Below are 22,936 nucleotides of genomic sequence, written 5' to 3' on the forward strand. Positions count from 1 at the left end.
ATACTTTCTATGAAATCTTCAATTACATGAAAACAAAACAGCTTTCTTCCTGCTTACCACAAATCAAACCTTTAAAGCTGACAAAAAAGCCTATGATAAGTCATTATTTCAGACAGATTTCAGATGCAAAATAGTCTCTTCAGGAAAGCATTTTTCTTTTACATGAAAAAGGTGAATATTTGTTGTCCTTGAATTCTTGACTGCTCCTTTGCATTGTTTTTTTTTTTGTGGATGAAGAGTTTTAGATACAGCATGTCAGCTCTCTACTTTCTGTAAACAAAAATACCCCACTCCACTAGTTTATTAATTCAATAAAAATATCCAACAGGAAGCAATGAAGCTTTTAAAGCATGTGGAACAGGTTTTTTATTTTGTTCTTATTTGGAAAACAGCACAAGTCCAAGCTTGCTGTAGCTGTCTTTCTCTGTTTGATTTCCATTCTCCATACAGGTTTCACAGTATCATATTGACTGCTAATGCTTTATATCTTCAGAAAAAAATCCCAAACTGTGGATTTTAGGGGGTCAAAGTGCTGGCTTATTTTTTTTTAAGTTATTAACATCATTTTTGTATATGACGTAGTGCTTAAAAATGTTCCAAAAAATACTCAAGATAGTGCAAAGTAATTTGGTCACTAAATGTACAATAGGAAAGTGAAGCGTATAAAGTATTCAGTCCTCAGTTTGTCCTGAAAGTACAGCTTCTGTGGGCACATCATTGAGGACACTGGAAACATTGCGTATTGATTGCATATAACAATGAGTATAGCATTAATAACTCAGCTAGCAAGAAATGGTTTATATTAGGTTATAAATTCTCATCTGTTTCCATTGAAAACTGCTACAGATTGGCATCAGATTCCATTAAGCTGGAAAAAGAAATGTAACAAGGAAATCTCAACTGATAGGAGCACTTACTCTGTAGAAGGTGGAGAAAGGAGGGGAAAGGTTCATTTATAGAAGGGTAAGAACTTAACTTTAGTGTCCAGTATCTCCCGTCTTGCTGGCAAAGTCCACTCTGTTTAGGCCAAGAACTGTGACTCTGGGAGAAGCAGCAGCTAATGCACATCTTCAGGGCATATTTTCACATTGTAGTTTCATATATTTCATAAATCAAAAAGTACTGAATTAATGAGTTGCTTTTATTGTGAATTTACCTCTTGGCAGCTTTTATGTGCAACAAAAAGGAGACTATGACTGAAAAGCATTAAGCTAAGACTACTTACGCAATTGAAGGTGAAAGGAGGCTGCAGGAGCTGGCTGCGTTGGTGTAGATCTTTGTCCGTCTTCATGAGTCAGTTACTTGACTCCCCAGGCATGCTGCTCAACTGGATTAACTTGGTGAAACCCCATCTAATAAAGTGAAAAAATCGGTGTTCTCTTGCCGTGTGGCCTTGGACAGCAAGTAGACATCTCGACAAGAGAATGTACAGTGAATTTACAGATAGAGACATTGATGTGCACATTGATATTAAACTGTGTAGATAAATTTATAGAAGATGGATGGGATGTGAAAATAAGTGCAATAGAAAACCAAGTTGTACACGTTTTTGAAGAAAAACATACACTTGTAACATTTTTCTTTTTTTTTTTTTTGAGAGCAGAAAAAAGCAAAATGTGATTATTCCTGCAGGGAGTTTTACTGTTTTCTTACGTGTAAATCATTAAACAGCAACTGCACACTTGCTTGGCTTTGCTGACTCTCTTTTAAGACCGTTACTTGCCAATTAATTCTTACCTGTTTTTCTTTACCTATAACGTTAGTATTTTATTGAATGAAGAATGGTTATAATCCCTTTGCATTGAGGACATTAACCACTTTCGTGTCTTAGTGTGGAAGCAGAGGAAGTGGAACAAAGAGGACAGAGGTATTTTTCTGTTATAGTTGCTTCAGCTTCTCAAGTTGGATTTTTTCACAAACATGGAACATTCACCTCTTGGATGACTGCTTTAAACCCACTCCAACTAGTAGAGGCAAGGCGGTCATGACGGCTGTTTGGCATTTTAATCCTCATAATCCATGCATGTAGCTTATCTATACCATAATATATTAATCGTTTTTTCTTAACTGCCGCTCTTTGTTTGCACCAGCTTTTGTCTGGGCTGTAACTGAATTGTTAGATCATTGAACAGGAACTGTTCCCACTACATATGTTTAGTTCCTATCACAACGGGTCGCCAAACATCATGTTGTCTCTCCTGTAATGTAAACATTAAGAAGTTAATCATTGTCACAGACAGGTTTTTTTCTTTCTCTTTTAGTGGCATATGTGAAGTTAGTTTGCATATTTTGGGCATACGTCTTCAGCATTTAAGGTGATCTTTCCGTGTGGACTATTACCAGTCTCCTCAAAAATGTAATACAAGGTATCATGCCTTTTTACTGAGGTAGTTTTGGCCATTTCAGTAAATAAACATGAGAGATGACAGGGAAGTGCCTTTAATTCAGTTGGGTTTAAAATTATTAAATACTTAAATAAAGCAAATAAGATAGGAGAAGCTTTAAGTAGATTTTGGGTAAAGATAATTTCTGCTTGAGTCATGTATTGTCTGTCCAGAGCTCATGGCAAGAAATCACTTAAATCAGTGCAGAGCCAACAAAACATTTGATTTGTTGCATTTGATTGAGTTGGTCTGAACTCTTAACAGAGTAACTACAAGAAATCTATGACTGTAAACCTGCATGTTGAGGATATATTTTAAACACTCTTTTGTGATGTTGTGGAACAATTATTACATAAAGGAAGCATTTAAAGAAGTTTTGTGAGTGTTCTTGAACCTGTTACAGTAACATTTTCAGTTTACTCTTCAGAATAAAATTTGTGATTAAACTTAAGAACTATAAACCTTTGATTGTACATGTTCAGAACATACATGTTTCAAGTAGGTGTTTCAGAAGCTATCAGGTACTTGTTTTATACATAAAATAAGTAATGAAAACTTCTCTGTGCAGCTGCTGGACTTTAGCACTGGCTCCTTGAAAGGAGACAAATTAGTGCCCAGATAGAATCATAGAATAGTTAGGGTTGGAAAGGACCTAAGGATCATCTAGTTCCAACCCCCTGCCATGGGCAGGGACACCTTACACTAAACCATGTCACCCAAGGCTCTGTCCAACCTGGACTTGAACATTGTCAGGGATGAAGCATTGGCAACTTCCCTGGGCAACCTATTTCAGTGCCTCACCACTCTTACAGTAAAGAACTTCCTCCTTATATCCAATCTAAACTTCCCCTGTTTAAGTTTCAACCTGTTACCCCTTGTCCCACCACTACAGTCCCTAATGAAGAGTCCCTCACCAGCAACCCTGTAGGCCCCCTTCAAATACCGGAAGGCTGCTATGAGGTCTCCACGCAGCTTCTCTTCTCCAGGCTGAACAGCCCCAACTTTCTCAGCCTGTCTTCATACGGGAGATGCTCCAGTCCCCTGATCATCCTCATGGTCCTCCTCTGGACTTGCTCCAACAGTTCCATGTCCTTTTTATGTTGAGGGCACCGGAACTGCACACAAGACTCCAAGTGAGGTCTCACAAGAGCAGAGTAGAGGGGCAGAATCACCTCCTTTGACCTGCTGGTCACGCTTCTTTTGATGCAGGCCAGAATACAGTTAGCTTTCTGGGCTGTAAACGCACGCTGAAGCTGGCTCATGTTCATTTTCTCATCGACCAACACCCCCAAGTCCTTCTCCTCAGGGCTGCTCTGAATCTCTTCTCTGCCCAACCTGCAGCTGTGCCTGGGTTTGCTCCGACCCAGATGTAGGACCTTGCACTTGGCATGGTTAAACTTCATGAGGTTGGCATCAGCCCACCTTATAAACGTGTAAAGGTCCCTCTGGATGGCATTCCTTCCCTCCAGGGTCTCAATGGAACCGCACAGCTTGGTGTCAGCGGCAAACTTGCTGAGAGCACACTCAATCCCACTGTTCATGTCACCGACAAAGATGTTGAACAAGACCGGTCCCAACACCGATCCCTGAGGGGCACCACTCATTATTGGTCTCCAAGTGGACATTGAGCCATTGATCATCAAGCTTTGCGTGTGGCCATCCAGCCAGTTCTTTATCCACTGAGTGTTCCACCTATCAAACTGACGTCTCTCCTATTTAGAGACAAGGATGTCGTGTGGGACAGTGTCGATAAGCCTTAGCCTTTCTCCTTAGGAAGCCAGCTATGACATATGGCTCCTGTATTGTGAGTAATAGTGAATAATTATTTCTCATTCACCATCTCCATGTAATTTGTGATTTTACAGGCTTCTGCTATGACAGTCCTTAGTGTGGCACTGTACCTAGGTTACCTTTAGCTGCATGGATTGGCCAGCTGCACCACTATCCCTTTCTCTTCATTATCTCAAAACTCAATAGAATTGTAAAATTGAGGTCTTATTTGTAACTGGGGCACAACAACTCTAGTTCATTTCCATTATTTATAAACAGCTCCCCTTCTTTGTGAGGGTCCTTGGAGATGGCCGTTCTGGAAGGGCCTATATCTGTCTCTGAAATTGTGCTTAAGTACTTATTCCCTCCATTTGAAAAAACTGCATCTACAGAGAAATTGAGAGTCCCAGCAGGGCTGTACACTACAGTCAAAATGAGACGGGATTGGTTTGTTTAAGTTGGGTTTTTTGAAGGCCTAGGATAGAATCTGTGTAACACTGAGCTGAGTGTTATTACATGCGAACACACATTTACCTGATGTATGAGCTGGCTCAAGAGCTTCTCTGTCGGCGTACTGTGTATACTCAGGGAAAAGAGGAAGGCATTCAAGCTGCCCCATATGAAGAGTAGAAGGCAATGACCAGGTAACTTCTGTCCGAGCACGTGCAGGGTCTGTTGCATGTAGAACACACCCAGTATCACTAGTGCCACTGAATGTTTTTTCTTAAATTGTTAGCATAGCATGTCCTTTCTGTCATCTTTATTGGCTAGCCTGGGCTAAATCTTGGCTGAGTTTTAATTTGTAAGCAAAAGTTATCCTTTGTGTAGGTATCCTGACAGCAATTTGACCATGTCTTTTCAGATGTTATATTGTCTAAGGCAGTGAAGGAAAGCAGAGGACAGCAATGTATCTGGTGCGGTTATTCTCATGGCATTTTAGTTAGAGAGTGTAGGTGGGAAAAAGAATGCTATTTTGATTATAGTCTGCAGGCAAGTCCAACTTATCTGAAACAGACGGTGTGAACAGGCTCCTGCCTGTAATTATGGCAATGAGCAGGTGCAGGAAGAGTCTTAGGAAAATGATTTCAAGGATGGAAACAGGACAGATCAAGTATGGGTGGCATCATAAACAGCTCTGCTGGTACGTCACATCTGCTGAGCTTGCATCCACTGTCAACACTTCAGCAGAGAGGTTTTTGCAGTGTGTAGTTGTCCTCGAATCACTTGAACCAAAAGGTATTGAATTCTCCTTGTGCAGGCTGTCAAGCTTGTGGCATAATGTGATCCTGTCTGAGTTGTCAATGCCATGATCAAGTCATCTTGTAGACAAGGTGAGCATACATTGTGACATACTGTTGCACATTCAAGTAGAAGTAGCTTTCTGTGCTTGCTTGTCAGAGGAGGACTGTACTAACTTGGATCCTTTTTGGAGGGATTGTCTTTTGACACCCTTCAGCTGCCTTTTGTCAAAGGCTCAGTAAAATATTGCTGTAGACTTCCTCAGTTCTTGTGTTTTCCTTTTGCCATTAGAGACAGGATTCTAGGAAAGATGGACATCCCATCTGACCTGATACGGCTTTCTTATGCAATTTGTGCTTATGTAAGTAATCTGTCTTCTGTGTAATATGAAATGAAGCCATCTCATATGCTGCCTCTCCTGGAATACAGGTTTATTAATTCATATGTAGTATATGCACTAGTTCAGCATTGCAACATCACAGAACTTGACCACAGAACACAGAACTGGAGTGTTATTACTTTGTGATTAGAGATTTACCAAATTAAATAAACAATGTTGTTACAATGTCAGAATTGCTATTCTGAACAGATAAAAAACTAATATAAAATACTTTTGACATATTAGTCAATGTCACAAGACCCATTTTCAATTTGCAAAATATTTTTAAAGTGTTTCTCAAATTCAGTAATACACTCCTTTCTCCCTCCTGTCATCAGTGCTTAGATCTTGTAGTGATCAGTCACGCTTATTTCTCTCACTTCACTGAGATGCAGCTCAAAGAACACATTGAGATGCAATCAAAGAACACTTTGATTGTTCCTTATTAGACATTAGAGAATAGACATATAATAATGATAATATATATGTTTATTAAAATGAAGAGTGTTAAGGATTTGAGAGAGCTTTTGTATTTTACTAAGATATCTTTTTGGGGGCAGTGTTGACCATTGATACCTTTTATTCTTTCCAGCTATCTGTAACTGGTGATACGATGGCATTGTCAAAGGCCAGAATATATGGAGTGGAACACCTTAACAAGTAATCACAGCTGCTTTGCTTTTAAAAGCGTGAATTTTGAGCAGTTTCAGAAGTTTATATTTTTGTCTCAAAGATAAGATAGAGATATTACATACAGCTTGATATAGTTGGTTAGAAACTGTTCAGAATTAATGTTCTGTAAAGTATGCAAAGCAGCATAAGAACCATTGGTAACTGTTTACATGCTATTAATAATTAGCAACTTCATACTAGTCTGTTAGGAAAGAACCACACATTGGATACAATAGAAACTCAGCTCCATACGGTTGCGTTCAAATTACATTTGACTCAGACAATGGAGCATGAATGGAACTCATTTGAGTTTTTGCCACTGTAAACAATGAGATCTTGGAATGTTTCATTTGTTTATTGATTTATTTATTTGGACAGGTGCAGGTTGATAGTATGAAATAATTTTTTATTCAAATATAGGGAGAAAATAGCATAACTGACATTGTCCAGTCAGTGTATGATGATAACCAACGTCTTGTTTGGATGGACTCAAATTAATTTAGGCTGTAGCTGGTTTTAAATTTGGCTCTTAAACTAATCAAACATGTTCTAGAGAAAGTGCTTCATGTGCTGTCCAGCCTCTTGGAAAATACAGGGTTTATTTTTTGATTATGTTCTTTTTAGATACTAAGTTCCTTCTTTCACTTTCTGTTAAAAGTTATGTGCACGTCTGTAGAGTATATTCTGTTAATGCTAATGGAGCTGATCCTCGAGAAGAGGTCATTCAAATCTGATGGATCCCATCTGGATGAGGATGATTCTCTAGGGTGTAATTTTCCTCAGTTATTTGAAACCCTTTCATAAGTGCTCCAGAGCAATAAGGTTCTATAATTTGCAAAATGATATCAGGAGGAAAGAGGCAGGAAGATTGTTGGTGGGATCATACGTTAGGAAGTAGTATCACAGGACTAATAGCATAAATTAATGCAAGGAGAGCCTTCATTCAGGCTGTTTTATCTTTTCCATCAGCTGGACAACTGCATTTCAATGCAAATGAACACTGTAAAGGGAGAATGGATGATGGTAGCACATCTCACCATTTGGGATAGGGAACAGTTGAAACTAGATAAATAATACGAAGCTACATGCAGAAGACATTCTTGGCCCACATTTTCCCAGACTCATGTAAAATGGAAAATTGCATAGCAGTCTACAAACAGGAGAAAATCTCACAAATACATGTCTTGCAGAAATAAATACATGTCTTTTGGAATACATGTCTTTTAGAATAAACCTGCAAAAGGACCTTACACATTTAATACCTAAAATTATCTTGCCATACAACATAGTCTATGCTATTAAGTTCAAGTGTTGCAACTATGTGTTGTATCATAGTCCTTTCAAAGTTGTTCCTCTATGTCTCACCAGGTGGAACAGATACACTCAGCTTGATAAACAGTAGCGTTAGTATTTTGGTTCATACTGAGAATTTGCTGTTGTTATTTCTCTTTCTACATTATATTGCATTTAAACAGTAACAGGGCTTCTCTTGTAATCCGTGTTTGATTCCTATCAATGCTAACAGAAGGTATGCACAGACACTAGTGGAAGAGTAGACTAGAATTTCTCTTGAGGTGGACAACTGTTTATAATTAGAGTTGTGGGAATGAAGAACGCAGCTAGCAAGCTAACAGTCACTCTTCCAAAAAGCTTGGTAAACTCATAAAGCTCAGGAGCTTAATCTCTGAACCAGAGTGCTTGTTATCTAATCCCCACCAGCTGTTGTGTACTTGGTAGCCATGACATCTGTAATAGAGCTGAAGGGCCTGTCTATATTGCTTGGCACCTTTACCCACCAACTGAACTTAATTCTTCTTTCATTGCTCACATTTACCTGCTTTAAATCATTAACCAGTTGCTTAGGGTTTGGTCATCTACTTAACTGTGCTCCATAATAGAAAGCTTGTGCTGCTTTTCACATTAAGTGTGGTTCAGGTATGTAAGTTTTCAGTAGGTTAGTTTTTGCCATGCAAATAAAAGAAAGGTATCAACCAAAAGAATTTCCTCTGGTTGCATACTGATCCTTATATAGACATAAAACTGACCTAGGAATAAAATCTCAGTTGTATTTCATGTGAAAAATACTGTCACACTTCTAATAAGCATAGTAGAGAATTATATATGTATCTCTTAACTGGTGTGTATGGATGAGCATAGATGATAATAGAAGATAAAATATAAATGGAAGCAATGTACATGTTCATAACGGTGGAAGCATGCTTGTTTGTAGGGGTCAGTTTAATCTGTGCTTTAGTGGATGTCATTCTTTTTAGGATAGCAGAGGGCAGAAATTGGCCCAACTTGAGAAAATAATTCATTTTATGCCTCCCAGTTCTTGGGTTAACACTGTGGCTTCAAGCCTACTGTTGTACAGAATCCTCACCACCACAAGCAGTGCCGAGTAACAGCTGCTGTGTAGAAGAAGGAGCATGATCTCCTCATGTTAGGCATATCATGGACAAAACCACTATTCTGGGGCCTTGTAAGGACTTAGAGGGAAAGAGGTCTTGTTCGTGGATCCCAGATTAGTTTAGTTAGGAGGTAAGTGCTGAGCTGACCTCCTAAGACCATTTCTGGACATGGAAGAACATAGACATATGGGTTATTTTACTGGTTAAAACTTAGCTGCTTAGAGCTTCCTAGTACCTGAGTGATTAAATTTGGCATCTGAAGTTGATACTGTAGCCAAAATTAGGCCCAAAGACTGCCCTGGTCTTAAGTTAGCCAGCAGCATTATATTGTGGATCTAAAATTGTGAGCTGTCCTAAGGCAGTTCTCACCATCTACTTTCTGTTGAAATCAGGAATAATGGTCTCATAAAATAAAAACAGCTATACCAAGTCTTCAAAGAAATGCCTGTAAAATTTTGTTAAATTTTGTTACAGTAATTTTTCACTTGGAATTAATTTTACTGATTTTTTTTTTATTTATTCCTCAGAATGGCACTAAGAAGGTCTGGGATTTTATGAAGATACATGACAGGTAACAGATGGAACCACATTATTTCTTTCTGTTTTTTTGTTATATTTCATAACTGTATTGTCTTCCATTGGTCAAATTTTGTCAATGTGGAGTCTTTTTCCCCTATTTCCTCTTCAATTCTCAGTTATTGCATAATACTTGAGATAGTTCTCTGTTTTAGTAGGCATAATTAGCTGACATTTTAAAATCTCCTCATGGTTTACTATGTTTTCAGTCAATTGTGGCTGTGCTTGACTTCAAACATTAAAGTTTTAGTACATGAGGTAGTGTACATTTTAATTATTATATAGAAGGTGGAACTGAAAGTTTGGATTGTATGATGTTTCAGTTTTGAGTGTGAAGGACTATGCCCCTCACATACGTAACTGTGTAGTTATTAGTGCCATTAAGTGGACTAGTCCCAGTATGTGATCAGACTCTCTCACCGTGAATATACAATCCCGGGTATAGCCCTAACAGAAAGACTATTAAAAAGCAATCTAAAGTTATGGTCATACTGTTTGATTTTATTTTGTTTTTTCCCTCCACTGGCAATTACTTGGAATAAGGTAGAGATTCTGTTTTACATTTGAGTAAATCCTAGTATTATGCTTCTATATTAATCTGCTCTATCACTGCTATATAAGGATTTTCTTAGTCAAAGCCTAATTAAAAAATTTCCCAAATGCCTGAAACCTTTCAGGCACTCCATTCTGTGCACCAGACGTGCCTTCTAAGCACATGGGAAGAAATGGATGACCAGCAATTTTGTACTGTCTTTCCAATTGTATTTCTTCTATCAGGGAAGAAAAGCAGTTAACTCCTGACTTCAAAAATCAATTCATGCAAAATTATAACAACTAGGGTATATATGAAACAGACTCAGAGGTGTTGGATATTAAGCTATCTATGTCTTTTTAGAAAGTATAAGTATTTAGTCACTGAAAATTCAGGTACCAGAAGATAAAAACCAAAAGGTAACAACATTTCCATAGAAAAAGCTTTTCTAAATCTATGAATTGTAAAAAATGTAGCAAAACACTAATGGCAAAAGAAACTGTGACAACCAGAGCATGTTTAGAGGTGTATTATTCTTGTATGTGAAGTAAGTAGGTAAAATCAGTTGCATATTTAGAAATTCTTATTCATTGGAACCCTTAAAATTCTTACAGTAAACCTTTTTGTGTGTAGGTATCTAGGATGGACATAAATTGATAGCAACACTTCTATCAGTATAGAAATTATGAAGGTAAAAATTCCAGGAAGATTGGGAAAGTATTAGATTAAAAATGCTTTTACTGCTTGTTAATAAGGACAGAAAAGGGAGTGATATTTCAATACTGAACTTCACACTTGCCTTTAGAATTTGCCTGGAAGACAGTTCTGTCTTTGCACTTTGTCTGTCCATATGGTCATGTGCCTGAATTTATGATCGCAGATACAAAGGCTGAAATGATAATTGATTTCTGGAAATTGAATATATGCCCATTCAAGCAAGTGAATCCAGCTTTAAATCACAGTGCTAAGAACATGACTTCCAGCTGAAAAATTTGTATTAACGATTTTTGTTTAAAATTTAGTTTAAACAGTTTAGCTCTGTGATAATGTGTGAATATATGCAACTAACCGAGTGGGGTGAATATTAAAGGATCAGTTTTCCCACTTCTTGGGAACAGTATTTCTGAAGGACTTTTGTGGACATTTTTAAAATAGTTAAGAACATAACTGTATAAAAAGGCTATGGCCACATGTCATGCCAGTCATCTCTGGTCACATAACATTTGTTAGCTTCAGATGTACAACAGCTGTCATCCTAACTTATTAGTGACTGCCGTTGAACTGTAGAACGTCTAACGCTCTTTTGCAAGTAAACTCAGTGTAACTTCTGACACCAGAGGTAATAAAGGGAACTTTGGGTTTACATGATTTTTATTAGTGAATAAGAAGCCAATTGTTACCAGATAAATTAGGTTCAAAATCCCTTGTAATGCATTAAAGCCTATGTTTTACTGTATTTCAGTAGGACAGCTGTGATGCTAGTTGTATGGAAAAGTCACGTTGTCTATTTGCTAAAAATTATAGAGGACTTCATACTTGGAGGGCTTTTAGAGGTTCATTACTCTTAATGAAGGATAAAATTTTGAGGAAGTGGAGGGGTTTCCAGGGTATATGTCCTGTTGTCAGGATTTCCTAGTGCGTATGTCTTCTTCAGGAAAATGTAGGTACATTCCGTAATTAAGATCCTTTTTCCATAATACTTTTCAAATGTTTTCAAAACTTCTACTTCTGAAATTGCTGTAACACTGTTGAACGCTCACAAGTTTTTTTTACTAAAGCTGTTTTCCCAAATTGAGCATACGCATTGGAATGCCAGATCTGTAAAGTGCACATATGCATATATTATATATTTATATGTAATTGATATGTATAATGAATTTAATGATGCTGAATTAAACAACAAACTAAGTGTGCTAATCATACAAAACCAGACACTGAGCCTAACTCATGTCTTTATCTCATACTCTTTCAGCAGCACAAGTAAATGAGTGCTTGAGACTTGATTTTCTTGCTGCATGACAGGGAGAGATTGTGTTCTGGGTTCCTTTGGCACCTCACAGTTCTTTTTGGTTTCAAATTAGGTCAACACAAGCCAATATTCAATAGATTTGTATCAGGGTATAGCAGAAAAAAAAAAAATCAGCAAGACAGATGAAGTTATCTTTGTATAGATTTGTCCTTTCCAACTGTTCAGATGAACAGCTGATTAAATTATACAATGACAAAAACATAAGGACTGCAGTAGTCATGTCATTTGCCTTAAGTGTGAGTCATCTTTTAAAATCTTACTATACATTGCAGTAGGACAAGATCATTTAACCATATGCAAGTTGGCATTGCACTAATGTGCTGAAATAGCAGAATCTTTATTAGATACTACTGTTTGGTTTTGTTCTTTTGTTTTTTTTTTCTTAGTTATTGCAGATCTGGGCTTCAGTGTGTGACCATTCAGAATTAGAGTATCAACCCTGGAGTCACCTCTGCTTTACATATCTTGTAATTAATGCTGAACAAATAAATGCATACTCTCAATCCCTCCGTGCCACTTACACACAAAATCAAAGTTTTGTGAAAAATTATTCCTGGTCACACAATAAACTGTTACCAAAACAAACCTTCAAAACCTGTGCTGTGAAAAGTCAAAAGAGGCAGTATTTCTCACCATATTTACATTTAAGTTGTAACAACAGAAGCACAAAGGACACAAAAACCTACCCGAGTTGAGTAGTTAAGCCCTGGAACCCTTGCCCAGAGAGGCTAAGGAACCTCCACCCCTGAAGAAATCCAAACCTTGATGAGGCTGACAGATCAGACCTAACATAGAACTAGTCTGATTTTGAGTAGGTTTGGTCCGATGATCTCCAAACGTCTTTTACAACCTGAAGGTTTGTGTGTTTTAAAGCAGATTAAATACTTACTGAATGTTATGGTTCCCATCTGACAACTGTCGAAAATTTGTAAACTAAAATCTGTCAATTTACAAGCCATTTTTCTATTGGAAAATAATGCATTTACTATAATTCTTGTCCTGTGGAGTTACATTTAAGCTAATCTTTGAGCAAGCACATGAATGTTACCAGAGCTCATTGCAATGTTTTATCATATCATTAGAAACAACAGTGGAAATTACTAAAAGTTAATGAATTAAAATAGAAATTGTTGATTCCTGCTTTTCAATTGAAATTATTGAACAAGTTTCTTGTGATGGTGCTCGTATTACATATTTCTGGGCTTTTGTGTTAGCTAGTGACATGCAGCAAAAGATGCTTTTTGCAGTTATTTTATCCACTGCTTGCTTTCCTAATTAAGTTTACATTCCCATCAGCTGTTGTGTTTGCTTAGTATCAAAAATATCCTGATGAAAATCAAGCAGAGTGCAAGCAATGAAATTTTAAATGCAGTGTGTATTTCAAGATTCTTCTTAGATTTGGATCTATCAGAATTAGTTAGCAATTTGTGGTGATTTGTGGAGCGAAGATTTGTTAATTTTTTAAGGTCACTGCTTTTAAAAATAAGTTTGGTCAGAAAGACATTTTCTTTCTAGTGATTGTGGTGATTTTCTGTCAGAAATAGAAACAATATCAAATAATACAAAGTAATCATCAATGCCTGTAACAAAAATCTATTCTCTAAAACCAGACACACTTTCCAGCTGTATTCTCCTTCATTCTAATTTTGCTGTTTAGTACAGTAAGAGCCTGAAATGTAATACTTAAATTCTACATTTATCTACTATATAAAGCAATAGACCAAGTTTGTTTTGGGTTTCAGCAACTCTCCTTAAACAGATTCAAGGCTTTTGAAAGACATAATTTAGGAACATATGAAGGTCAGTGTACAGTCATGTGCTTGCTTTTGTGCTTTGAGTAATAACGTTGGAGAACAGGAGCATAACCATACGTTTTGTTAGTTGACAAGTAAAAGGACAGCTTTCCAATTGCATTGTAAATGAATATTAAGGGAAATACAGCTATTTCTCTATTTAAAAGTATGAAAAATTCACTGTAAAGTACATTACATTTAAGAGAGAATGAATTTGAGATGACTGAATTGCATCCAAGATTGTTGTGTGAGTTTCACCTCTGAAAATATCATGTGACAAGGAAAAGGCATTTGGACTAAAAAAACTTAGTGCTCTGGATGTGCACTGTACCCTTTTGTGTTCTGTTTTTATCTACAAAAACATGTCACAGTGGCTTAGTAATAGTTCCTAACTTGGATAAGTCTTTTCTTACCTCTCTAAAAAGAGGAGGAAATAATATTCTTACCTTAAAAGGCTGTCTTCCTTTAAGTAAAAAGATTAATGAATTTCACATTCCAAACAAATTAATTCCTAATTTAATGGTTTTTTCAGTAAAAAGAGGTTTTATACTTTATCTTTTACAAAGAAAGTGTAGTTGTCTGTCAGGAAGGAGTTTGCAGGATGAAGGAAACCAATGAAATCTGCACTTCAGCTTGTTGTCACCTGAAGGTACAAGTGCTGAGGGTAAACAGAATGAAGTTCTCCAGACAAGTTAAAAATTAGCATAACTGAGAATGGGAAGATGAATATACTCAACCACTCTGTGGTCTGAAGTTATCTCGCCGCATGCTGGCTTCTGCGCACTGGTGAAGTCGGGGAGCATGGCTGCACCAGGGGTAATGAGGAATGCTGCTGCTGGGCAACTGTGCCAAGAGCCAGCCACATCCCCAGCCCCAGCTACTGAAGCTGGCCACATTTCTGGCCCTCGCCACCAGAGCCAGCCAGGTGATGGGTCACTAGAGCCACGCGAGTGGCCTTGGGGATTCAGGGTTGCTTATTCTGGCTCTGTGGCTGTAGCGGGCAGCTATGGAGATAGGGCGAAAGTCATGTGCCCTCACCACATTATAGGAGTGGATTAAGTTTCTTCTCCTATTTCATATGCCAGATCATTTGGACTTTATGGAAACTTGATCCTGTATGTATTTTTCTGGTTTATGTCGTAGTGTATTATAAGACACCATGAAATTTAATTCAGGTGCTTCCTTTGACCAAGAGTTAATCACAGTAGCTTTAAAATGGGTAGAATGCAGCTTTTTTAGCATCTGTATAGGTAAAAAAAAAAACAAACAAACTATTTCTTGGGTTGCATGTGTATTTTATGTGGAACGATGTGCTGTGTGTGCTATCTTCGTAACGTCTCCTCCAGGGTGTCAATGGTGTGGAATATTCTCTATTATCTTCAAAGATAGTGCAGGAGATAATTCACTGTTTAAAATAAACAGGATGTAGTTCATCAAACAACAAAAATGGTGAAAAGTTTAGGGAAATAATAGCTGAGACAAGGTAATGATGGCCGGACATGTTCATGCAAAGTATACCACAACTGAAGAGAAAAATCACTATTTATTACAAAAATGTAAAGGAATATCATAAAACAGGCCAGAATCATTTAATTTCATCAGTAATCAAAGACAGAACAAGAAATGGTGTCTCATGTGGAAAGTATTTTTAAAATTAAACACCAAGAAGCCATTTTTACCAATGGGCAATAAGACAGTCTAGAGGGCATGTTTTGTAATTGCTGCCATTGAAAACACTCGGGTCTAGACTTGATATCTGTCTATCAAGGATGCTATCAGGATGATGGTATTTTTCCTGCTATTAGAAGGAAAAAGCATATTATCCTATTAGTTTCCTTCAACCCAAGTAAATACACGATTTGTTTGCATATGATATTTGCAAATAAAATGGACTTTATCCTCTTTGTGTGTGTGTGGTTTTTGTTTTGTTTTTTTTTCTTTTTAAGCAAAGACTTGACATTGTCTGCTTATGTGCTGGGAATTCTGCAGGTGTATTTACTGTCTTTTAAGATGTCTTATTATGTTGTTACCTCATGATCCAATCTAATTCATAGCAATGGGGCAAAAATAAATTTATTTGATGCTGTAAATTTATCAGAGAAAAACTGTAAATCAGAAGTCAAATTTTCAGATTCTCATCTTACCTTTTTAAGTATGTTATATGAAAGCACCATATAGCATATGAGCTCTTCTCTCCTAGATGACTGAATAGGGTAAAATGGCAATAAAATCTTTATTAAAGGCATTACTTCATTGGGAAGTTTCATGTTTGCCTAATTCTAAGAATAGAATCCATAAAAATTCTTAAAACTAAGCAGCTACATGAGAGTTCTAACTGATTAGTCATAAATTTCTACATACAGGCTTCTGGAATCTGGATTAGAGGAACTCTGTTTTTACAACTTTAACGATTTCATTTTTTCGTATTTGCAGTAATGCACAAATTAAGTGGATGTTTATTCTCTTATAGTCACTGAAACCAAGAAGAGTATTCCTTCGGCTTCCAGCTGGTTTTGAAGTAGACCTCAGCTGTCTGAAGAGTGCCAAAAGTTTTTACAGGGTCTACAAACAGTAGCATGGTCATGGTCAGCATTTGGGATTGCTAAAAATAATCGTAGAATCATAGAATAGTTAGGGTTGGAAAGGACCTTAAGATCATAAAGTTCCAACCCTCCTGCTATGGGCAGGAACACCTCCTAAACCATGTCACCCAAGGCTCTGTCCAACCTGGACTTGAACATTGTTAGGAATGAAGCATTCACAACTTCCCTGGGCAGCCCATTTCAGTGCCTCACCACCCTTACAGTAAAGAACTTCCTCCTTATATCCAATCTAAACTTCCCCTGTTTAAGTTTCAACCTGTTACCCCTTGTCCCACCACTACAGTCCTTAATGAAGGGTCCCTCTCCAGCATCCTTGTAGGCCCCCTTCAGATACTGGAAGGCTGCTATGAGGTCTCCACGCAGCTTCTCTTCTCCAGGCTGAACAGCCCCAACTTTCTCAGCCTATCTTCATACAGGAGCTGCTCCAGTCCCCTGATCATTCTTGTGGCCCTCCTCTGGACTTTTTCCAACAGTTCTATGTCCTTTTTATGTTGAGGACACCAGAACTGCACACAAGACTCCAAGTGAGGTCTCACAAGAGCAGAGTAGAGGGGCAGAATCACCTCCTTCGACCTGCTGGTCACGCTTCTTTTGATGCAGCCCAGAATACAGTTGGTCTTCTGGGCTGCAAGTATGCACTGCCGGCTCATGTTAAGTTTCTCATCAAACTAGGAAAGCTAGGAAATGTTCTATGTTCAGAGTGCCTGTATTTTTAGAATTTTATCTGAAAATATCTCTTGGAAAAAAAGAAACTATTGAAACAGTTATTGAAACAGAAATGTGAAAATTAGGTAAAATGTGAAAATCAGCCAGTATTATTGACTTAGGATTTGGATTTTGTTGGATAAGAAAGAAAGTTGCTGGTTTGCCCCTTACAAACAACGTTTTTTATTTTGTGAGCTGTCCTTGAAACCTGATACTGTTTTAAAACTTTGATTTTTGCCATTTCAGAATGGAGTCATACTTACACCCTTTAGATGGATTATTTATTGGTCTTACTGTGTGATAGCACTTATAAACAGCAGTTTCACGAATAATTAGGAATTGGAACAAAAGCCCATCAGGCTCTGACATCTGTTGCACATAATGTCCACAAAGCTTTATTTAATCAAATAAGTTAGCATAAAACCTGAATTTATTTATTAAAATATTTTGTTGAAAGAATCCCATTGAGATGCAGTGTGTCATTTCCAAGGGTATCCTGGGATACAGGCCAAGATATGACACTTAAAGAATGTTATTGAGAGCAATGTACTTTGATGTCTCATTTATTTTGCAATTGAATTTACTTTCTATTTTTTTCTTTGTTATATGAAAACAGGGTGCTCGGAGAAATGTTTGTTCCGGAGAAGTCCTGTATCGTGTTCTCTGGTTGGGTACAAAATACTGCTTTACAAGTAGATATTGTATTTTAAAAGTGCCTGTGTATGGATTTGTTAGCACTGCTTAATTCGCTCTTGCACTGGTCTGATGATTAATCAGACAAATGCTTCCTGCTTTATGGTGTCATGACAACTTCCTGCTGCAGTTCAGTCTACTGAAACCAATCTTCCTTTTGATTTTTTCCAAAGTAGTGTTTATTTTCTGAAGCATATGTCTCACATTTTTTTCTGGTTTTACTTAGTATTTAATATTTATTTTGTATTGGAGAAAGTGTTCAAATTTTATCAGAATACAGAAGTCTTCTAGAAGTCTCTAATTACCTTTTCCCAAATCCACTTTTATGTGTGATTAGTATGAAAGGCTGAAATGTTTTTGTCAGGAGCTTATAGCTTTGCTTTTGTAATAGGCTGCATTTTAAGTAGCCAATTGGATTGGTGTTGGCCTTTGAAAAATGTAAAATGCTTTGAAGGAAGACTTAAATGAACCAGTAAAGATTGTGCAAGCACATACATTTAATCTCAGGACTATCTGCATTATACTTAAAGCTCTGGGAAACTAAAGGAATTGTACTGGAGAATAATCAAAGGGTACAGCTTTATTGCATGTCTGTTCTGAAAACCAAGGGACTGTTTTCTCTGGCTTAAGACACTAGGTGCTGCTTGATAAAAGGAAGACCACAGTCGTTTGGATACCACATTAGAAGTTTTCAGGAACGTGTTCAACTCAAAAGGATGGTTAATTTGAATACAGAATTGACACAGGGGCCACATGCAATTCTTCCTCATGGTCAAAAAAAAAATCTTTGAAATAGCTTAAGATGAAGTAGACTGCCCCAAAAGGAGGACTCCTCACAAAGAATTACTTTTCATTGTTAGCTTTCAGACAAGTTTAGGTGGTTTTTTTGATTGTCACTTTAAAATTGAAAGACAGTAATTTCTGATTTGACCAAGAAAAGGGCACTTGTTCACTAACATGCTTTAGTACTGATCTGGTATGTTTCATATTTTAAAAAGAATGGAACTGTAGTCTTGACATGGAAAACAATATGAAAGATTAATTTGTCAGCACTCTATGGGCAACGAATGCCTAATTCCTATAACTTCAAGAAGAAAAATGATTTTATACTTTAAAGCTAAAATATTTATAGGGCTCCTAAATGATTTTTTTTTTTAATTAATAACTATGCTTCCTTAGTATGAGTCATAAGTCTTGACATTTTTTACCTTCTGAGCCATATAGGCTAAAATATTATATGTATATTTTATATTCACACACTTTCCAACCAAAATTAATAAATCACTAAATACCTATGTGGTTGCACACTACATTTGATTATTTTCTTCTCAATGTATCAAAGGGATTTCTGATACCAAATGTCTGTTGAGAATCCAGGGGACCGATTGAATCAATTTTTTGTTTTTATTCCTGCATGCCATTTTTTTGTCTCTTTTTTGGAATCCACCATTCTTTTTTCATTGTCACCTTTGAAAATGGTAACTGAATTACTGCAGGCTCTCACAGTGTTGGGGGGATTTTGGTGTTTTGGTTTGGTTTGTTTGTTGTGTTTTTCTGAATCAAATAATGTTACTTTCTAGAGCCTCCACTGTGGAGCTGAGATTGTAATTTGTAAGCAGCACAAACAATATTACAGACTTTCAACTAATTTTGAGATAAATTTAAGCCTTTTAAAGTAGGTGGAAGTGGCTGAAGCTAACAGCTGGGGGGCCTTGGCCTTCAATGTTAATGTCAGTCCTTTTTTAGGAGCTTTATCTTCTACTGTTAAATTTGATCACAGTTTGTGTGTGACACATGTATGCCCTTGCTAGATACAAGGAGATCCTGAATAGCTCTTATGGTGGTTAAAGAAAGGTCAATTTCTTTGCCCATATTACCCCATCAATTACTTAGCATACTATAGTATTAGTACAAGATTATAATTAGAAATCCTCATCTCCAGCCTTGAGACTCTATTTCATTCACAGAAACACATGAGAATCTGGTCCTTTTCTTCACTATTACTATACAGTATTTTTTTTTAATAGTTTTTTTTTTAATTTTGCAAATTCACCCTTGTAAAGTATGCGTTAAGGGCACATTTAAGAATAATGAAAGGCAGAGTCAATCTTTATCTAATAAAGGGTTTTAACAGTTTGTGTCATGAAAAGCCATTAGTGAGTGTTAGCAGTTTCTTGTGGATTAACTGTAGCCCAGGTCAACCACTGACAAATCATCAGAAGATTGCTAATTTGATTACTACAGTTTGAAATTACACTTCTACCTTAAAAAAACCCCAACAAGAAAAAACAAAACCAAAAAAACCTGATCCCCCCCCCCCCCCCCCCCCCCCCCCCCCAAGAACCTTCTTGCAAATGTTGCAACTCTAGAAGTATATTCCTATAGCTTTGGCAAACAAAAAAAATTAACTTTTGCCTCCATCCATATGTGTGTGAACATTTGTAACAGGATGTCAGTTTTCATCTGTCCCCTACCTCATAGCTGGTGTGGTCAGATACTGAGGTTTTTACGTTGCTCTTAGAAACATGACCTTCCTTTCTCAGGTTTGAGTGTGTGAAGTTGTAGTGGTATTTCTATGTAAATGTATGCTGTGGTGCAATGTAATAAAGCATCAGTTAGTGAGTTCAATAAATGCAGAGCTGTACTATGCTGGGGGAAGGAAAAAGTGTGAAAATAGTTTTCTAGGCCAATAGAACACAACAGAGTAATTTTCTAAACTCTTATAAGAGGTGTTTTCAACTGCAAAGTTTGTATTCAGGTGGATATCTTTTCTTTCAATGAGAATCTTAAAGGTAGAGGAGGAGTTAAGATTCTGAACTCCTGTGTTGCAAGAGTCCATGGGTCAGTTGTACGTAATTTCTGCACACTGACAGACATTTTAGGGAAGCCAAATACCCATTAGAAAATCCTAATACCTATTTCAGTCAGGGTTTTCTTTGAAGTTTAAATGGTTAAGTGGTACGTGAGATCCTTGACTGAAGAATTGGAATCCCTTTAAGAAAACATTGTGAGAGATACCAAGACCAGGCACACTTTTAACTGCAAAGTTGAGTACAATAAAAGCTCAAGTACAGATTAGCTCATCTTTATAGATATATCTTGCTGATATTTTAAGTACATGTCTGTCTTAACATATTTTAAGGCTACTGTAATTGTCCCTATATGTACAGAAGGAACAGTATTCTGCATTATTGAACAGTAGCCTGTTTACATGAATACTCACTTTGGGAAAATGTCTCCTGTAATTAGAGTAGTAATTTATTTTATGTATAAAGTGAGTGGGAGTTACTGCAGGGGGAAGCCAAAGAGGGGTTTGCTGAAGGTTGACCAGGTCTGTGATTTTCACCAGCTTTGGAAGACACTGGACAAACCTCTGTCATCTCATAATATGTTACCTTGCTTTTCAATTGTGGTCCCTAAACTGACATATACAGTGTGGAGGAGCTAAGTCTCCTTCATTGGTCTGAGTTGATCTATGTCTCACAGAAACAAATTATAGCTCTGAAATGACACATAGAGCACAGTTTGAAGAGTTTTCTTCTCAGCCACCTCTTACCTGCAGAGGCAGCAAGCCCACTGGCAGTGGCAGGTAGCAAATAAAATACCTGCATGCAGCAGTTGTCCCATGTGCTTGTTGAGTCCCAGCTGCATGTCTATGGCTCAATTTCATTGCATTTGTATTGATAACCTCTCTTTTTACACCAACAGTTTTCCTGTGTCAGCTGCTGGACTAATAGCCAGCAAAGAGGTACAACTGTGCAATATGCTAAAAAGTGATTACCTGCCACCCAAAATGAAAAGGTCAGGTCTAAGCTGTGAGACTGTTTCATTTGTGCAGATGTGTTTAAGCTTGTTTTTAAGGCATGGAGGCAAGATTTGGATCCATCGTGAGCCTTTTATTTCTGAGTATTCTTTTCCTTTGTAAGAAAATGGCAAAAAGCGGTCTTGTGCTCCTCTTTGGGATGTGGGCATATGAAGCCTGTTGCTACATCAGCACTTTGATGTCCATTTCAGATTAAATTCCTGTCTAGGATTCCTGCCTTTTTTAGGAAGTTTGGCTGGGCTTTTTTTTTTCTGTTCTAGTGGTTCTGTGATTTTTCTCCAACATACAGCTTAGGCTTTGTTTATCTTCTATATCTTTTATCTGTGGAGACGTTCCCAAAAGTCATTGTGAACATTTTGGGTTTTTATTTTATATGTTTAATCTTTAGTTATCATTTTAAAGCTTATAGATGCATATATAATAATCTAAAATAGGTTTGGTTGTATTTTTTTAAAGGGAATTGCCTTGAAACTTCAAATACGCTTGTAATATGCATCAAAAGATGTATTTGGAACTCTGCCTTTGTAGTAGTCCTTTTTAATGTCATATGCAATAATAAGAACCTCAAAATAATTTTTTAGTGAATTCTTTGTATGATGATTTAATACTCCGGAAGATAGTTTTCTTATCCTAGAGGCCAGACCTAACTGCTGAACCTATTTGCGTTGTTGCAGCATCAAGGAGACCCATTCAAAGCAGTAGCTTATGGTTTCATCCCATCTAGATCAATTAAACAGTCTTGCCCTAACTTTCTGTTATACCCAAACAACTCTCCTGAATGCAGCTTCAGATGGGTTTTCAGAAGTTACAAACCTAGGGACCTGTGGAAATATTTCCTGTTCTATCGTTTCTTGTGGAATAGGAAATCTCTAATGGCATATGTAATGTCACACTCCTTGTAAGAAGGTGTAATTCTGAACTTTCTCCTCCATGACTTTCCAACTCTGACAAGAAATATTAGAACTTGTGTGTTGTGGTTTGTTAAAAAATGTAAATTTATGTTCAAAATCATTTGTCAGTCTCTCAGAAAATTAGAAGTAATTAAATAGAAAGTTCTACAGATTTGTGCCTTATCTGTACCCTCTCATCTCAAGATGGTGTGAGAAGCAGACAATTGTAATAACTTGCTGCTACTCCTTTCCAGCTTAATTTGATCTTGTTCCTTAGTTCTGACAGATTGTTTTTAGTTTTCCCATCTGTTCCGTAAAAATCTCAAATGATTGACTCTTAGGAAAAAAATAATGTCTAATAGCTGAGCCACTTTTAATGAGTTGATAGGAGTTATTTAATGAGACATGCTGAAGAAGGCAAGCCAAGTGAAAGATTG

At 37.1% G+C, this 22,936-nt stretch overlaps 1 protein-coding gene across 1 annotated transcript in view; it reads left to right on the top strand.

Annotated features, from left to right (window-relative positions):
- Positions 1–22,936, top strand: part of NUDT14 (nudix hydrolase 14) — a 59,797-nt gene that overhangs the window by 19,789 nt on the left and 17,072 nt on the right. Inside the window, exon 2 of the mRNA XM_005149599.3 lies at positions 9,383–9,426. Within this exon, the coding sequence (XP_005149656.1) occupies positions 9,383–9,426 (44 nt within the window). The remainder of the gene's footprint in view (positions 1–9,382; positions 9,427–22,936) is intronic.

Source organism: Melopsittacus undulatus, chromosome 4 (genome assembly GCF_012275295.1).
Source record: "Melopsittacus undulatus isolate bMelUnd1 chromosome 4, bMelUnd1.mat.Z, whole genome shotgun sequence".
Taxonomy (NCBI): domain Eukaryota; kingdom Metazoa; phylum Chordata; class Aves; order Psittaciformes; family Psittaculidae; genus Melopsittacus; species Melopsittacus undulatus.